Below are 18,418 nucleotides of genomic sequence, written 5' to 3'. Positions count from 1 at the left end.
ACCAAAGTCTGCTTTATTGAGTGTAATTATCTCAGGATCATCATCATATATACCAAAGTTGTCGTGGTAGTAGTTCCACGAGTGGTACTGCTGTCCAGATCTGAACACGTAAGATAAAAATTATAAAAATACGGTAAATATACTATACTGTATACTATATTTACACAATAATAAAAATTCACATGCATGTATGCACAGATCTGCATATGTACATACAGGTGTGTTATGCACTGTCAAAATATGTTTGACACTGCCACAAAATTAAAGATCGGTCTAGGCTGTATCTTGCAGCAAAGTACAATGTCTTGTCAGATTGAGTGAGTTTGAGTAGTGTTCCCTTTCACCTGATGCCTCTATTCACCGAGCAGTAAATAGGTATGCAAGCGATAGGCAACTGTTGTGGGGTCTCAGTTACAGGTTACAACTACAGGTATCAACAAAGTTTCAATTAAGTTACAACTACGTTGCTGCTACAACTATCTCTGGGAGTAGAGAAAAAGTAATTTATCTATGTTGCACCAGATTAGTAGGTTGCATTGTATTGTATTGCACAAATACAGTAAGTTGCACAAAAATAGAATGACTGTCCTCAAGAAGTAATGTTTCCAGCCCACAAATATATATAGGAAAGAACATAGACATTTACATGGATATGCACTCAAAAGAGGAGATGCCACATATGAATGAATATATACCTCCACCATAGGACACATTACATATAAATATGGTTATAATACTTTATGGCTATATTGCAGTTAAATTAATCAAGCTCCATAAAATTGGAAAGAATTTGAGGTAAGCAAACAGGTTAGAGTTTTTGACATGTAAGCGCTCCCGTCTAGTGGAGGACAGGTATGTCTGGTATGTCGGACAGGTATGTCGGACAGGTACTAGCAATTTGTTAAGCACTTCTTGACAGTTTTCTTTGATGCCAAGTGGCACTTCGGATCATTCTAGTTTGAATTAATATTTCCCCAGTGTCTCCCTTGCATAAGTATGACCTTACAGGGACATGCATCAAATGCTGAATGTCAACCTGCCCTGGCTAAACATAAATCTTTGTCCACAAGCTTTTTGCCTAAGGGGGGTAACTGAGTGGTACAGCTCAGAAACCATAAATAAAATCTCACCTGCTTTCGTCGAGTCCTTCTTCACCATGTAAATCATATTTCTTTCTCAGCTCCTCATCCTTAAGAACTTCATACGCACGATTTATCCGTACAAATTTCTCGTGTGCTTCAGGATCATCCTATTACAGTATTATGATGGTGAACAAATACAGTTAAATAAGCATACAAAATAAACTACTGTATTATATAATGTGCAGTGTACAGTATTCAGCATGCAAATACTGTACTCTACAGTATAATACCCTTAACAGTAATTTATCTTCTACTGATTAAGTACAATGAGAACAGTACTTCACTTTTTTTATTTATACTGTATATACAAGAATTCATAAATTCTTGTACAGCCACTACCGCACATAGCATTTCAGCCAAGTCCTTAATCCTAATTTTATCACACACATCATCAGGAAGCAGCCCATAGCAGCTGTATAACTCCCAGGTGCCTATTTACTACTACGTGAACAGAGGCATCAGGGTTAAAGAAACTCTGCCTATTTGTTTCTGCCTCTGCCAGGGATCGAACCCAGACCCTTAGGACTACAAACCCCGAGCGCTGTTCAGTCAGCCGTCAGGCCCCAGAAAACTATAATTTTATTAAAACTAAGGAGTAATAATTTAGATGTATTAAACAGCCTAGATTTATCATATGCACACACAAGCATTCCCTAAACATACATAATGATTTAGTACATCTAAATTGATATACTGTAATATACAAGAAATGAATACTACTAATCTAGTTAACAAACTAGCTTATTGTGCTGTACATATGCAAGCTTAAATGTAATTACAGTATTACATAATCCTGTATGAAGGCAGATGTGATACAATAACAGAATCTCATTACCGTATTTTTGTCAGGATGATGTTTGAGGGCCTTCTGTTTGAAGCCTTTACGAATCTCCTTAAGGTCTGCATTTTTAGTCACCCCAAGCATTTCGTAAAAATCTTCCCCACATGCAAGTGCACAAAGCACACTTACGAGAAATGTTTTTCCCAACATACTGCTGCCCTGTATGGAAAGCAATACTATTTAGAGGTTGTACATGCAAGAAATTAATGACTAGTAAATTTAAAAATACCAGATATCGGACCTGAAAACTTGATAAAAAAAAAGTTGCTTTATACAGTACAGTATTTGAATTCCAGTAATAATACAATGACAAAATATTTAATTTAATTATATTAATTACTGTATTTTCTCATTTTTGTTTAATTTATAATATGCAAAAATAATACTACTGTACAGTATTTTCATATTTTCCATTAATCATTACAGAACTCGTAGGCTAATGGTGAAAGTTATGATAAAGTTAACATTACCATAAACGAAGTAAAAATATAAAAAATAACCAAGATTGTAAACTGAATCATATATGCCTAATTATGCAGAAAATCCACAGAGAAATGGGAAAGAGAGATGAACGTTTCGGCCGATCTGGGCCTTTGTCAACACCGGACATGCCTAATTATGTATATGTTGACCAAACCACACACTAGAAAGTGAAGAGACAACGTTTCGGTCCATCCTGGACCATTATCAACTCGATTGTAACTTGATAATCTAAATTTAATCGATTCAAGAGTAAATCGATTGAATCGACTAAAGTCGATTCAAGACAATCGACTTGATAATAGTCCAAGACGGACTGAAACGTCATCTCTTCACTTTCTAGTGTGTGGTTTGGTCAACATTTTTCAGCCATGTTATTGTGACTTGTCATCTTAATTATGTATAGGTTTGCAGTACAGAATATAACTGTTTCACATCAGAATGGATACAATAATATTAAGTTAAAAATATGAAAGATATGAGTGTTAAGTGTGTGCTTCAGAAAAGCATTTTAGGGAGCTTAGAGCTAGGCCTATGAAAAGGGATTTTCAGTTTTCTCCTCTTGCTGACAGGCACCTGCACCTCCTGGTGTAGCTATCAAATGTGGAAACTGGACATAGAAATTGGATATGGGTAGTAAAACACACTAATGGACAAAATCTTGCTTTTCAAGTACAACTGAAAATTGCTGTGAAAGGCAAGTCTGGCTATTGAGTACAACACATATATAAATATACTGTATTAGTATATTTATTCCTCCGGCTTGCATTGTCCACTGATAGTAAAAATGAAGACGCTGCCTGATAGAGGATAGTAAGGCCATTTTGTGAACCATTTGCTAAAACTTGCCTTATCCATAAATTCTTTTTAATATATGTATATAGTACTGTACAGGTACTTTGAATTTTGCCACTTTTTAAAACCATGCTATACAATACACCACACTCTTTTTTTTACATTTATTGTGGATTAGATTAGGCCCATTATAATTTAATATTTTTATGAAACCCTTACTGCATGAATTCACCTGTATCCCTCATAATAATATAGTAATAAATAATTCACTGTCAGTGGACAGGTACATTGTAGGCATACATCGAGGTTCCCCCCCCAAAAAGGTCGAACTGCTAACCCTCCCTAGGATGCAACCTCGTAACAAGTTGACTAAACTCCTGGGTACCTAGTTACTGCTAGGTGAGCAGGGACATTAGGCAATAGGAAACACGCCCAACCATTTCTGTCCTGCCCTAGATTTGAACCCAGCGTTCCCAATCTCGAGTCGAAAACAAACCTGACTATACTCCGGTCTTGATAGTCGCAAATAGTTGGCATTCTGTAGGTGACTTTCCAATACCTGCTGCAGTGCACATCTAATTGCCAGTGATGCTTTCTCTAGGCTAGCAATGTGCACTGTTCCATAGTACTGCATTGTAAACCTAGAATATACTCATATCATACAGGCCCTTTGCAAATAGCTCATTAACCAATTTTAAAATGTCAAATATTGTTAGGAAAAGTCTAGTTTAGGCTCGGTTATGTTGCATTAAGTTGACAGATGAGGTATTGATGAAATAGGCAAGGTTTTATTGACTGCTTGCATTTCTAGGTTGGACTGGGATGAATTGGGAATGGCTTGAAAAAAGCCACTTTTGGCATAAAGTGACCAAATTCATTGTGTCAGGGCACAAGCAACCAGTTTATATATATATATATATATATATATATATACAGCACAGTACATGTTAAGTTTATATCGAAGTCCCCTATCCTTCCCTAGGATCCAATTACTGACCCCGCCCGGGATGCAACCCCACAAGTTGACTAACTCCTGGGCACCTATTTACTGCTTGGTGGATGGGGGCATTAAACGACAGGAAACGCGCCCAGCCATTTCTGTCCCAGGCCCGGGGATTCGAACACCGAATTCTCAACAATAAGTCGAGAATGAACCCGACTTAACTATCGGGGTCCTCAAAACTACCGGGTAGTACCGGGACCCTCAAAACTACCGGGTAGTACCGGGACCCTCAAAACTACCGGGTAGTACCGGGACCCTCAAAACTACCGGGTAGTACCGGGACCCTCAAAACTACTGGGGTAGTACCGGGACCCTCAAAACTACCGAGACGTGAATCAAGGTAGCTTGTGCCGAGGCAGGTACTCACCTAATTGTGCTTGCGGGGGTTGAGCTTTGGCTCTTTGGTCCCGCCTCTCAACTGGTGTACAGATTGAGCCTACTGGGCAATATCATATCTACATTTGAAACTGTGTATGGAGTCAGCCTCCACCACATCACTTCCTAGTGCATTTCCATTTATTAACGACTCTAGACACTGAAAAAATCATTCTAACGTTTCTGTGATACATGACAGGTGTTGCATGACAGCTGTTAACGCCAAATACACTCCCGTCAGAACAACATTATCAACAGTTTACCAGTAAAACTCCAATCACCTCGAGAAGCTCATTATTAACTTTCCGGAACTAATCCCACTCGTCGACCCTTAACCCCTAATGGAAGCTTGTAGGCGTGGGTGTCCCAGCAAGCCAACAGGTGCCTATTAAAGCTCAAATCCAACTCGTGTATATGAATACAATCAACAATGCCCTTTTTAAATGTATAGACCACCAATACGATGGGTTAATAGATCCTTTTACCTGTTTATTGGGCCAGTGTGTGGGTATATATATATCTCAAAAGATCTTGGATGAGTATAGCGATGTACGGTACGGGTCGGTCGTCGGCTTCACACTGGTGAGTGATGCTGCTGGCCTCTCTACCGCCGCCCACGTTTAATTGTCGTCTCACACCATTTTGACTCATAAATGACGTGTATGAGCGTTTGATTTCATGTTGCGTTTGATATATGTAGTTATCTGAATTTGCCTGAGGGGCTATTAACACGCTAGAGGCTTCGACGTGGACAGGAAGCCGATGGCTTGTCACAGTTCTCCTTCATTTGCCCTTATGATTTTTTTTGCCAGCTGGATTTTAACATTTAAGTTTGGCATATATATATATATATATATATATATATATATATATATATATATATATATATATATATATATATATATATAATATATAATATAATATACACAAGATGAGTACATTCGTCTTGTACTCTCGATGAATGGTCCCCAAGCATATATGCAACTGTATGTGCATATATATGTATGCACATACATAACGGAGGTCGGTCATGCGCCAGATCTCCAGTATCAGCTCTTGATACTAGTAAAGGCTCAAAAGGGCCACCACTTACGGGCTATTCATGCTCGTGCCACCTTTTGGGTGGCTTAATCTTCATCAATCAATCTAACGGAGCCCCCATGCAGGTGCTCCCAGGTCTCTCTCTCCCAATCTCCTATAAACCCCTCCCTCTCATCTTTTTCCCTATCCCCCCCTCTCTTCCCTTTTCTTATCTCCCCTCTCAAACTTTCTCCGCCTAAGATCTATACCCTCGCTTCCTTCCCTTTCTCTAAATCTCGCCCCTCTCTACCCTCCCCATCTTTTTCACCTACTTTTTCCCCTTTCCCCCTCTTCTAGTTTAGTTCATTTATTATGCACCCCATACCCATCTTCACCTCCATCTACACGAACCCCCCCCCCCTCTTCCCAGTGTTCCAATTTCCTATCCCATTTTTTTTTTACAGAGGTGGGTAACTGCTGGTTTCCTGTTAGAAGGCTTTTCCACCCCATAGCAAAACTCACCCACTAGTTTCCCTGGAATATGACTCGCCAATCATTTAACAACCAGGTACCCAATCATTACTGGGTGAACAGAGGTGTACAGCTTAAGGATTAATTGGCGCCTAATCAGTCTTCCTCGGCCAGGATGCGAACCTATGTCACGCAGCTCGCGAAACAGAGCGAGTCTGTTAACCACTGAGCCACCTATCTTCTCCTTCTTTCTCTTTAATGAACGTTTCTCCTTTCCCCCCTCGATCTATATCTCTGTCTCAGAAAATGATACTGAATTCACAATTATCGAAATATTGGGACTCCGCCAGTCACCATTCACTGATTATATTGGGTGTAGGGAAGAAAGGGAGGTGACCATTGAACTCAAACCCCCCTCAAAATAGTACCAACTTTGGTACTATTAGGAAAAGTTCGATTTGCCTAATAGGCAGAGTGATTTTAGTTATTTAAACAATTATTTCCAATTGGTTTAATTGAATTATTATTATTATATTTAGAATATGAATTATACTGACTTAGTTACGTTAGTTTCGGTTAGGACGGTTAGGTTTGGTCATATTTTTACATTAGTTTTAACTTGAATTAATAACAATTAAACAATATATATAATATATATATAATATATATATAATATATATATATCGTACCTAGTAGCCAGAACGCACTTCTCAGCCTACTATGCAAGGCCAAATTTGCCTATTAAGCCAAGTTTTCATGAATTATTTGTTTCTCGACTACCTAACCTAACCTAACCTAACCTAACCTAACTTTTTCGGCTACCTAACCTAACCTAACCTATAAAGATAGGTTAGGTTAGGTTAGGTAGGGTTGGTTAGGTTCAGTCATATATCTACCTTAATTTTAACTCCAATAAAAAAAAATTGACCTCATTCATAATGAAATGGGTAGCTTCATCATTTCATAAGAAAAAACTTAGAGAAAATATATTAATTCAGGAAAACTTGGCTTATTAGGCAAATCGGGCCTTGAATAGTAGGCTGAGAAGTGAGTTCTGGCTACTAGGTACGACATATATAATATATATATATATATATATATATATATATATAATATAATATGACAATGTCAGACCACGGAGGAAAATGAAACAGGAATTTCCTTAAGTACTTTCGTATATTAAATACATCTTCAGAAGGAATGATATAATATAATATATCTTAATATAATATATCTAATATACGAAAGTACATTAGGAAATTCCTGTTTCATTTTCCTCCGTGGTCTGACATTGTCACATTCTTAATCACGTGTTTATTTTCGTGATATACACATAATATAATATACAATATAATATATAGTATTTGTATGTCTGTTCAAAGTTGAAGGCCACACGGTTTGGGCGAGCCTCACCCAAATTGGCAGAGGGAAGGGAAGGGAACTATCAGGGGGAAAGCGCCAAGCCATTACGACTATATAGCACTTGAAAGGGGTCAGGATAAGGATTCGGGATGGGACGGGGGGGAAGGAATGGTGTCCAACCAATTGAACGGTCGGGGATTGAACACCGACGTGCATGAAGCGAGACCGTCGCTCTACCGTCCAGCCCAAAACCGTCTTTAACGGTTTAAGTATGTCTTTTGTAATCCATAGGTTGTTTAGTCTATCAATGGTAACTTGTTTAGTTAACATTGGCCGAGACATTGAGTGTTGTTAAGGCTCTGTACGTGTTTTATGAAGAATAGGTTTTACACCTGTGATGATGTTTATCATGTTCGCGAATTCAGTCTCCCAATATGTTTTGACGACAGTTCCAACTTTTTTATTAATACATGAGGTACATCTGCATTTGTGCAGCTACCCTAGAGTATAAGAAGTGGAGTACAGTGTGTCAAAAAAGCTAACTACGTGATGCTAAAAAAATCCCCATCACACAGGATGGTTAGTCATACAGGTGCATTGTGAGGATATCATCAACACAAGAGTGAATAAGGCAGCAGTGGTAAAAAAGTCTCCATCTCGCAGGATGGTTAGTCTATTAGGCAGCTAATATTCATTCTAACGGCGATTGGACAAAATTAGAAGAAAGGAAGGGTAGTGGTTGTTTTATTAGTGATTATTACCATGGTTAGTGAATATGTTGTTTATCTGAATTTACTGGACGACCCCCCCCCCCCCTTATCTTGTACTCTCGATTAGGACAGGAAGCCGGCGACTTGCCAAACGTCCATCCACCAATTTGTCCTAATTTTGTCGACCTGGATTTTGAATTGCAGCAGTGTTTTGGCATTTACGGCTTCGGCGGCCAGGTGTCCAACCACTTGGGCTGGACGGTAGAGCGACGATCTGGCTTCATGCAGATCGGCCTTCAATCTCCGACCGTCCAAGTAAATAAGTAAATAAATAAATGTTTATTCAGGTAAGGTACATACATACAAGAGATTTTTACAAAAATTGCTAGGTTTATAAATAGAGCTGGTACATACAATGCCTAAAGCCACTATTACGCAAAGCGTTTCGGGCATGAAACCCGAAAGTGGTTTCGGGAAGTGGTTGGTCCCTATTCCTCCCCCCCCCCTCCATAACATCCCAAATTCTTGACCTGATCCCTTCCAAGTGTTATATAGTCATGATAGTTTAGCGCATTCTCTTGCTAGTTCCCTTCCCTTCGGCGGGTAGGAAGTTCCATTAGTTTGCGACTCTGTAGGTGAAAAAGCTTTTTTTTTTTCTGTCCTACATTGTTGCTTATTGAGTTTCAAACCGTTGTTCTTTGCGTGACATCTGACGTTTTAACGAAGCGGTCTGGAGGATACTCCAAATTGTTGAGTATTTTAAGTTTCGATGAGTTCCGTCCTGTCTTGTCTGAGTTTGCAGTGTTACTTCAGTAAGATTATGCAGTTCAAAAATTCTAAAATTTATTTAGATTATGCAGTTCAGTTTTGGTCGCCATATTATAGAATGGATATAAATTCACTTGAACGTGTCCAGCGTAGGATGACTAAGTTAATTCCCCAAATTAGAAATCTTTCATATGAAGAAAGATTAACAAAGCTTAAGTTGCATTCACTGGAAAGGCGAAGAGTTAGGGGTGACATGATAGAGGTTTACAAGTGGATGAATGGACATAACCGGGGGGATATTAATAGGGTATTAAAAGTATCAACACAGGACAGAACACGAAACAATGGATATAAATTGGATAAGTTTAGATTTAGGAAAGACTTGGGTAAATACTGGTTCAGTAACAGGGTTGTTGATTTGTGGAACCAATTGCCGCGTAACATTGTGGAGGTGGGGTCCCTCGATTGTTTCAAGCACGGGTTGGACAAGTATATGAGTGGGATTGGGTGGTTATAAATAGGAGCTGCCTCGTATGGGCCAATAGGCCTTCTGCAGTTACCTTTGTTCTTATGTTCTTATGTTCTTATGTTCTTAGTGACCCTTAACCGTTCATGGTATGAGAGTCGACTTAGTTCTGGAATGATTTTTGTCGCCTGGTGTTGTTCTTTAAAAACTCCAAATATGTATAATCACCCTGAATTCCGATCACAAATAAAGCTCAAGTCATATTTCCGATAGGCATCGTATTTTGAAAACTGCCGGGGGATTTAGGCAAAAACTGACCTATCGCTGTTTTCACTAATTTTCATATTTTCGGAATAAAAAGTCGTAATTTAAAGCAGTTATGTCTTTCCGAAGTTGAGGTCTCTATGCTTGGATACAATAATCCAAATGATTTGTGCCAAAAAATATGTGTCAGAGATTTATACAGTTGAATAACTACATTCTTTCCCATAAAATTCAAAGGTTCGTTTCACTATTCCTAGGGGTTCGTTGGCTATTTTTTAGTAATTTTTACTACAGCTTCCACTTGTGCAACTTTCAAAGATTGGTGGACTCCGACTCCAAGGTCCTTTTCATCACCATCATCAAAGGTAGAGATTTGGAAATCATAGATTTCCAATCCAGTTTCTGAACCAGTGTGCATATTTCTTTAATAAATTTAAATTTAAATACATTTTGTGTTATAATTTTGGTTAATATTTTCAGCACTCGGTTTATATCTCCCTTCTTGAACCTTTTCATCCATTTGTACACTTCAGTCATGTTGCCCCTTTTCTCTTTGTCTGTGTAGATTTTCTTAATCTCTTTTCATAAAATTTGAGAAAATTTTACATTTGAGAAATTTTGGCGAGTTTTGTGACCATGATGATGAAGATTAAACCACCCAAAAGGTGGCACGGGCATGAATAGCCCGTAAGTGGTGGCCCTTTTGAGCCATTACCAGTATGGTCTGCCAGTATCAGTAGATGATACTGGAGATCTGTGGAGGTGCGCCTGCACCCTGCGTGACGGGAGATGTCTCCATTTGTGACCAACAAAGGGAGACATACTATATAAACTACGCAGTTTATATAGTTCACAAAGGGGGACATACTATATAAACTACGCAGTTTATATAGTTGAGGAAGCTTGCGAATTGTGGTTTGGGTGAGAGGCAAAGCCTCAGAGTTCACTGTTAAAACCTTAGGTTACTATTAGGTGATTTCTGTTTAGTTGCTTATTCATAAATTATTATTAAATTATCTCATATATGTTAGCTTAAGTCTCATATAATATTAAATTTTACCCCAATATATTTATCATTTTAACCTAATCATGTTATGCCTGAAAAGCTGTATGGAATTATATTGACTTTATATAATATACAATAATTATACGTTCTAAATTACCACTATAATGTTTTCCTTAGTATATTTTACGAATAAAATAATTATCATCATCATAAATTCAGAAACAAATTAGCAATTCCGCACACAGTGCTAACTGCCACATTAGTGTCGAACCCGCTGATTATAAATTTGGAAAATCTACATACTCCACAAGTGTCTAATTCTGATAACTTGCAGTAATTTGCAATACCACCACCACCTCCCTGGTTTGGTCTAGTTATGAATTCCTGGATCATTAGTAATGTTAAATAGTTGGGTTAAGTTATCTTTTAGCCATGTTTATGTTAGTTATAAACGAGAATTTATAGTCGAGTGCTTGTGGTAAGTCACTAAGTTTTTTGGTATTAATGATTTTATTGAGAAACAAATTTTCAAATTTTCGGATGAAACCTAAATCCCTTATCATGGTGCATTATATGTCGAGGAATGGCGACCCAGACTAGGGGGGGGGGGGTAGAAATAGCCTAAGCTACTCTATCGCTTTGAGATGTATTTCTTTCTTGTCTCAATAAACATACTTGAACTTGACCCAGCCTGCCGTAGCCAGTCCAACCCAAGACGTTTCATCTCCACACGAGGTCGTACAAGTATCAGGGCCGGATGAAGTGTTTGCCAGGGTGCTTAAAGAATGCAAAGAGGAGCTTTGTGACCCACTGTCAACCATATTTAATAAATCAATAGAGTCAGGCAGAGTGCCAGAGTTTTGGAAAGTTGCTAATGTGATACCAGTTTTTAAGAAAGGAGATAGATCACTTGCGTCTAACTATCGACCAATTAGCCTAACGTCTATTGTGGGAAAGTTACTCGAATCTATAATAGCAAATAAAATTCGTCTTCATCTTGAAAAACATAAATTAATAATTGAGTCGCAACATGGTTTTATAAATGGCCGTTCATGTTTAACAAATTTGTTATCTTTTTATTCTAGCATTGTTGAGGCAGTTGATAGTGGTAAGGATTGCGATGTTGTATACCTTGACTTTAGCAAAGCTTTTGATACAGTGCCACATGAAAGACTGATTAAAAAAATAGAGTCTCATGGTATTGGGGGTGCTATATTAAGCTGGATTAGGGCATGGCTATACCAAAGGAAACAGAGAGTTAGTATAAATGGAATCAAGTCAGAGTGGGAAAATGTTGTAAGTGGAGTGCCTCAAGGCTCTGTCCTGGGACCTCTGTTGTTTATAATATATATAAATGATTTAGATTCAGGTTTGAGTAGCAACATTTGCAAATTTGCCGATGATACGAAAATCGGTAGGGAAATTAATTCGGAGGAGGACTCACTATCACTTCAAGTTGATCTAGATAGGGTTTTGAAATGGTCAAAGGATTGGCAGATGCAGTTTAATGCTGATAAATGTAAAGTTCTGAGGTTAGGTAATGATGATAGAGTTACAAGATACGAGCTAGATGGTGTTGTGATTGCGAAGTCGGATTGCGAAAGGGATCTGGGAGTTATGATTAGTAAGAATTTAAAACAAAAGGATCAATGCATACATGTTCGTAATAAGGCAAATCGGACACTTGGATTTATTAATCGCAGCGTTAGTAACAAGCCACCTGGTGTGGTTCTCAAGCTATATCTTGCTCTAGTTAGGCCCCATTTAGATTATGCAGTTCAGTTTTGGTCGCCATATTATAGAATGGATATAAATTCACTTGAACGTGTCCAGCGTAGGATGACTAAGTTAATTCCCCAAATTAGAAATCTTTCATATGAAGAAAGATTAACAAAGCTTAAGTTGCATTCACTGGAAAGGCGAAGAGTTAGGGGTGACATGATAGAGGTTTACAAGTGGATGAATGGACATAACCGGGGGGATATTGATAGGGTATTGAAAGTGTCAACACAGGACAGAACACGAAACAATGGATATAAATTGGATAAGTTTAGATTTAGGAAAGACTTGGGTAAATACTGGTTCAGTAACAGGGTTGTTGATTTGTGGAACCAATTGCCGCGTAACATTGTGGAGGTGGGGTCCCTCGATTGTTTCAAGCACGGGTTGGACAAGTATATGAGTGGGATTGGGTGGTTATAGAATAGGAGCTGCCTCGTATGGGCCAATAGGCCTTCTGCAGTTACCTTTGTTCTTATGTTCTTATCACAACAAGTCCGAACACATTGGAATGAATCGCCAGTAAAAATTCACCACATTAAGTAATTCCTGCAGTTTTCTCGGAGTGGACGGTCATGGGAAATCATTACTAGCTTCAATTTTGATTTCTATTGGTTGAATTCAGGCTACTGATACACGATGTCCCAGGAAACTCAGTTTGAGGACATTGAAAATACACTTCTCAGGGTTGAGCGGCAGGCCGAAGTCCCGCTGCCAGGTGAGGAGTCGGAGGTGTAGTAGATGCTGGGTTGAAAATTGAAATTGAAATAAGTTTATTGAGGTAAAATACACACAAAGGGATGAGGTAGCTCAAGCTATTCTCACCCCGTTCAGTACATCGTGTTAATACATACATAGACACACACAGATGTTGGGTGATTGACCACCAGAAGATGGCGAGTGTAGGCATAACAGAACGTGGAGGCCCTATGATCACTTAGTCAGTGAAACGTTAGAATGTTTGGGCCTCATTACATAGCCCAAAAGGCATCTGGACGAATTCAAATCGACCGAAAGGTGTTATGATCGCAGTCTTAGGGATGTTTGCTGGTTCCACTGGAATCTAGTGAAATTCCCGGTTCAGGTCAATGTTTGAACAAAATAGAGGAGTTGACCAATCCATAGAATATGTGTATATTCTGAGAATCGCATATCGTCTTGGATATGCGTTACTTGGTAGAGGTCCGGTAGGGTGTTAGTGCTGAGGGATCTGTAGTCCCCACATGGGCACTACTTCCCTGGAGCTGGTTTGTGAACCATAGAGAGGTGAGGCCCCATGGACTGTTTGATCGCCGGATTATTCCCGCCTTCTGTAGCCTGTTGAATTCAGCTTGGGTGTCCGTCAATCATTCTGGGGCCAGGCAGCGTGGTCTGACGAATGTGGGTGATCCCGGCGCACTGAGGTAGTGCTTGGCAGTGTGCTGTACTTCAGGACGGGGAGTCCAATGACTTGGACTGAACGGTAGAGCGACGGTCTAGCTTCATGCAGGTCGGCGTTCAATCCCCGACCGTCCAAGTGGTTGGGTACCATTCCTTTCCCCCTGTCCCATCCCAAATCCTTATCCTGATCTCTTCCCAGTGCTACATAGTCGTCATGGCTTGGCACTTTATCCCCTGATAGTTCGCTTCAGGACGGGGAGCAGGGGGCCAGGTTACGTCTTTGAGCTCGTCCGGTAGTCTGTGGGTGTGACTGGGATAGTATTGTGAACCTGTGTCGGTTGATTGTGCTCGAGACCCCACACGTTTGGCTCAACGTGCAGGTCTGGGGCCAGATTCACGAAAGCACTCTCCGCAAACACTTACGAACGTGTACATCTTTTCTCAATCTTTGGCGGCTTTGTTTCCAATTATTAAACAGTTAATGAGCTCCGAAGCACCAGGAGGCTGTTTATAACAATAAAGACAGTTGAATGGGAAGTTTTCATGCTTGTAAACTGTTTAATAAATTTAACCAAAACCTTCAAAGATTGAGGAAAGATGTATACGTTTGCAAGTGCTTTCGTGAATCTGGCCCCTGAAGTACAGGTGTCCTCTTCTAGTTACACTTCAATCGCATCTTTCCTCAGGAGCGAAGACCTTCTGTGAGTCTCAAAACTCTTCCTCCTGCGACAAAAGCCCGTCAGAGCAACAAACCGCCCTGTTAAACCACCTGGTATAGTTATCTGATATTGGTGATGGTCTGAAAGCATATTACGGTTCCAGTAATAGTCTACTTGTCTACTGGTTAGTGGACCTTTGTCCTAGATAGAGATTATTCTCAAGTTATATATTTATTATATTATAAATCGTTAGTTTAAAATATAAAAGTATATGCTTAACAAGTTTTGTTTTAAACACTGAAGAATTTAGTTTTCTGTAAACGAAATTCAAGGTACACTGAAATAGTTTTAGAATTATATATTTCACGTTTCGGCCAACATTATATCATATTACCAAACCTTAACCTTAAGTAACCTTAACCTAACCATGGGTAAAGAGTAGATAATAGCACTTAATTATGTAATCGTTGTAAATCCATTACCGTGAGTGGATTACCTCCCTGAGGACAGTTTGAGTTACAATGCCAACCTTGCCATAAGCCTCCTCAGCGCTCAACGTTTCCCTAGTGTGTACGAAAGATTGATGATTGATAAAGATTAAGCCACCTAAAAGGTGGCACGGGCATGAATAGCCCGTAAGTGGTGGCCCATTTGAGCCAATACCAGTATCAAGAGCTGATACTGGAGATCTATGGAGGTGCGACTGCACCCTGCGTGACGGGAGATGTCTCCCGTGTGTGTACGAAAGTAGAGTGACCCTTTTTAGATTGATTGATGAAGATTAAGCCACCCAAAAGGTGGCATGGGCACGAATAGCCCGTAAGTGGTGGCCCTTTTGAGCCATTACCAGTATCAATAGATGATACTGGAGATCTGTGGAGGTGCGACTGCACCCTGCGTGACGGGAGATGTCTCCCGTGTGGACCCTTTTTAGCAGTCATCGGGAGGATAAACCCTTCATGCAAACTGCACCTACTATCAAACAGAAGAGACCCTTTTTACACTCTTGCTGACCTGCCTCTTCTCCTTGAACAGTCCATGGGCCTTCCCATCAATCGCTGTGGAAAAAAATCCAGCGGAAATAGTCAACGGACACTAACACACAACCTCCTCCAGTCGTCTCTTACGCTGGAGTGACGTTTCAACAAATCGCAGAGCTCCCTCCCCCATGTTAGCCTCGCCCCCGGCCAGTCACTTCTCGTTGGCTATCGATGATGCCACCCTTGCTCTCCCCTGTGTAATTCCTTGTCAGCTTCGCAAATGGTCTCTAAAGACAGAATCCAAGACCACAATGCTCTTATTGTAAAGGATTTATCATCGTACCATCATCGCATCATACCATCGTATCATCATCGCATTTATCATCGTATATTTATCATTGTACATCGTATTTATCATTGCTAGAATAAGGTGCACGTACAGCTTCTCTCTCTCTCTCTCTCTCTCTCTCTCTCTCTCTCTCTCTCTCTCTCTCTCTCTCTCTCTCTCTCTCTCTCTCTCTCTCTCTCTCTGTCTCTCTCTCTCTGCCTCTTTCTGTCTGTCTGTCTCTCTCTCTCTGTCTGTCTGTCTGTCTCTCTCTGTCTGTCTGTCTCTCTCTGTCTGTCTGTCTGTCTCTCTCTCTCTGTCTGTCTGTCTCTCTCTCTCTCTCTCTGTCGCTCTCTCTCTCTGCCTCTCTCTCTCTCTCTGCCTCTCTCTCTCTCTCTGCCTCTCTCTCTCTCTCTCTGCCTCTCTCTGCCTCTCTCTCTCTCTCTCTCTCTCTCTCTCTCTCTCTCTCTCTCTCTCTCTCTCTCTCTCTCTCTCTCTCTCTCTCTCTCTCTCTCTCTCTCACACACACACACACATGGCTTATGTACCAGTCCAGATGTGTTCATAGTATCTTGAGAGATTATCTTGGGATGATTTCGGGGCTTAGCGTCCACGCGGCCCGGTCCTCGACCAGGCCTCATTTTTGTTACGCATCCACAGGAAGCAGCCCCTAGCAGCTGTCTAACTCCCAGGTACCTATTTACTGCTAGATGAACAGGGCATCAGGGTGAAAGAAACTGCCCATTTGTTTCCGCCTCCGCCGAGAATCGAACCCGTAACCTTACGACTACGAAAAACCGAGCGCTTGTCACTCGACAATTAGGATAAATCGGACATCACTAGCGAATTACCACCGGAACATAGTGACAAACAGGAGAAAGTTCCAACACAATATAGTGACCAGCTAGAATGAGGTGATAAACAGGTTAGTGACCAAGAGCATTGTGACACTAAGGCGACCTTCAGGATAAAGCGACCAACAGAATATAGTGACCACCAGAATAAGATGGCCAAGAGTGTTAACCACCGGACCAGTTATAAATGGCTAGAAGGCGGTGATGTAGAGCTAGAGCTCATTCCCCTGTAGTCACTAATAGGTAAGCAACAGAAAAAAAAGGTGACCGACAGGATAAAGCTAATGAGTATAGTGACCACAAAAAAGGAGATTGATATGATAAAGCCACAACCATAATATAGTGACCACTAGAGTGTAGTGTCCATTCAACCATGGTTACCCCCTTGACTATATTGACCAATAGATTATAGTGACCACTAGACTAGAGTGAGGAACGGGATGGTACAATCGTGATCTGGGTCAAGGGGAAGACGCGGAATTGTCTTCATATTTCAGTCTCAAAGGTCAGATGTCAGACGAGGAATATTGATAGCCTAATGCGATATAAATTTAACAAAATATAGGGTTAAACACTGGCCCAAATGTCGGGCTGCAGATCTATGAAGCATTCAACCAAGCTCGTTCGTAGAAACAAATTGACTACATATGTACAGTACATGAGTATGATGTACTCATGTACTAGTATACTCAGTACATGAGTAGAAAAGCACAGGATCTACCTCACAAGGGTGGGGGATAGAAATAGCCTAAGCTACTCTATCCCTTTGAGACGTATTTCATTGTCTCAATAAACGTACTTAAATTCACAAGGGTCTGAAGACCTAATGACTTAAAATCCCAGGTCTTAAGTGCTTATAATCAAGCAGAGTGAATAAATTACAGCTACTGCGACTCTTTTAATATATGTGTAAGCTCCTGCGACTCTATATGTATATGTGTATTCATTCACTCCGGTCAAATACTCTTTTAAGTTTTACAGTATACTGTGTAATGAAAATATATAAATGGTATCATATATACCTTCACTCGTACTGTTTGTGTGAACCTGCTAACTTTTATTATTGTTTATGTGAAGCCGCTAACGGTTGAATATCGTTCCTGTGAACGCGCTGATTTTTTAAAATTGTTTCTGTGAACCCGCTAAATTTAAATATCGTTTCTGTGAACGCGCTGACTTTTGAATATTGTTGGTGTGAACGCGCTAACTTTCCATTGGGCAAGAAACACGTGAAATACTGAAATCCAATATTGGTGATCCCGGAACAAGAGTGAGGGAGGTCAGTTGCTGAGCAGAGCGGGATGGAGGAGTCCGGAAGTGTCCTTGACCTTCCCATTAGAGAGCAGGTAGGCCTATATAAGGCCGCTGCCGCCACACGTCCAGACACTTCCACTCCTGTCAAGGTAGGTGTTGGAGAGTAACTGGAGCAGCACCAGCGGCCTCCTCACACTGCACTTCCCTAGTGTGTGTCAGTCTCTCACACTCGTATAGCTCCCCAGAGTGTCTCTCACACTCGTATAGCTCCCAAGAGTGTCTCTCACACTCGTATATCTCCCCAGAGTGTCTCTCACACTACAGCTCCTCAGTGTGTCACTCTCACAATAATGGTAACTCACCATTACCGAGGCTCATAATTCCTTCACTAAACTGCGTGTGTTGAGGCCTCGGGTGTAAAGGTGTCTTGTGTACTCAAGTACTCAGCAACTCCTGACTGTAAACCTCTAAGACTGTAAACTCA

General features: G+C 40.3%; 1 protein-coding gene across 2 annotated transcripts in view; it reads right to left on the bottom strand.

Annotated features, from left to right (window-relative positions):
* The window catches only part of LOC138353080 (dnaJ homolog subfamily C member 10-like), a 33,193-nt gene extending 17,546 nt beyond the window's left edge, over nt 1-15,647 (bottom strand). Inside the window, exons 1-4 of one of the 2 annotated variants that reach the window (XM_069305731.1) lie at nt 15,536-15,647; nt 1,978-2,142; nt 1,131-1,249; nt 3-100 (exon numbers count right to left, since the gene is read on the bottom strand). In XM_069305731.1, coding sequence (XP_069161832.1) covers nt 3-100; nt 1,131-1,249; nt 1,978-2,133 — 373 coding nt within the window. In that variant the 5' untranslated portion in view covers nt 2,134-2,142; nt 15,536-15,647. Of the gene's footprint in view, nt 1-2; nt 101-1,130; nt 1,250-1,977; nt 2,143-5,121; nt 5,295-15,535 lie in introns of those variants that run through there. The other variant, XM_069305732.1, reaches the window with a different exon arrangement.
* Nucleotides 15,648-18,418: the final 2,771 nt, after the last annotated feature.

The sequence above is a fragment of the Procambarus clarkii genome, chromosome 56 (assembly GCF_040958095.1).
Source record: "Procambarus clarkii isolate CNS0578487 chromosome 56, FALCON_Pclarkii_2.0, whole genome shotgun sequence".
Classification (NCBI taxonomy): Eukaryota; Metazoa; Arthropoda; class Malacostraca; order Decapoda; family Cambaridae; genus Procambarus; species Procambarus clarkii.
This window is presented reverse-complemented; position numbering and strand designations above follow the sequence as displayed.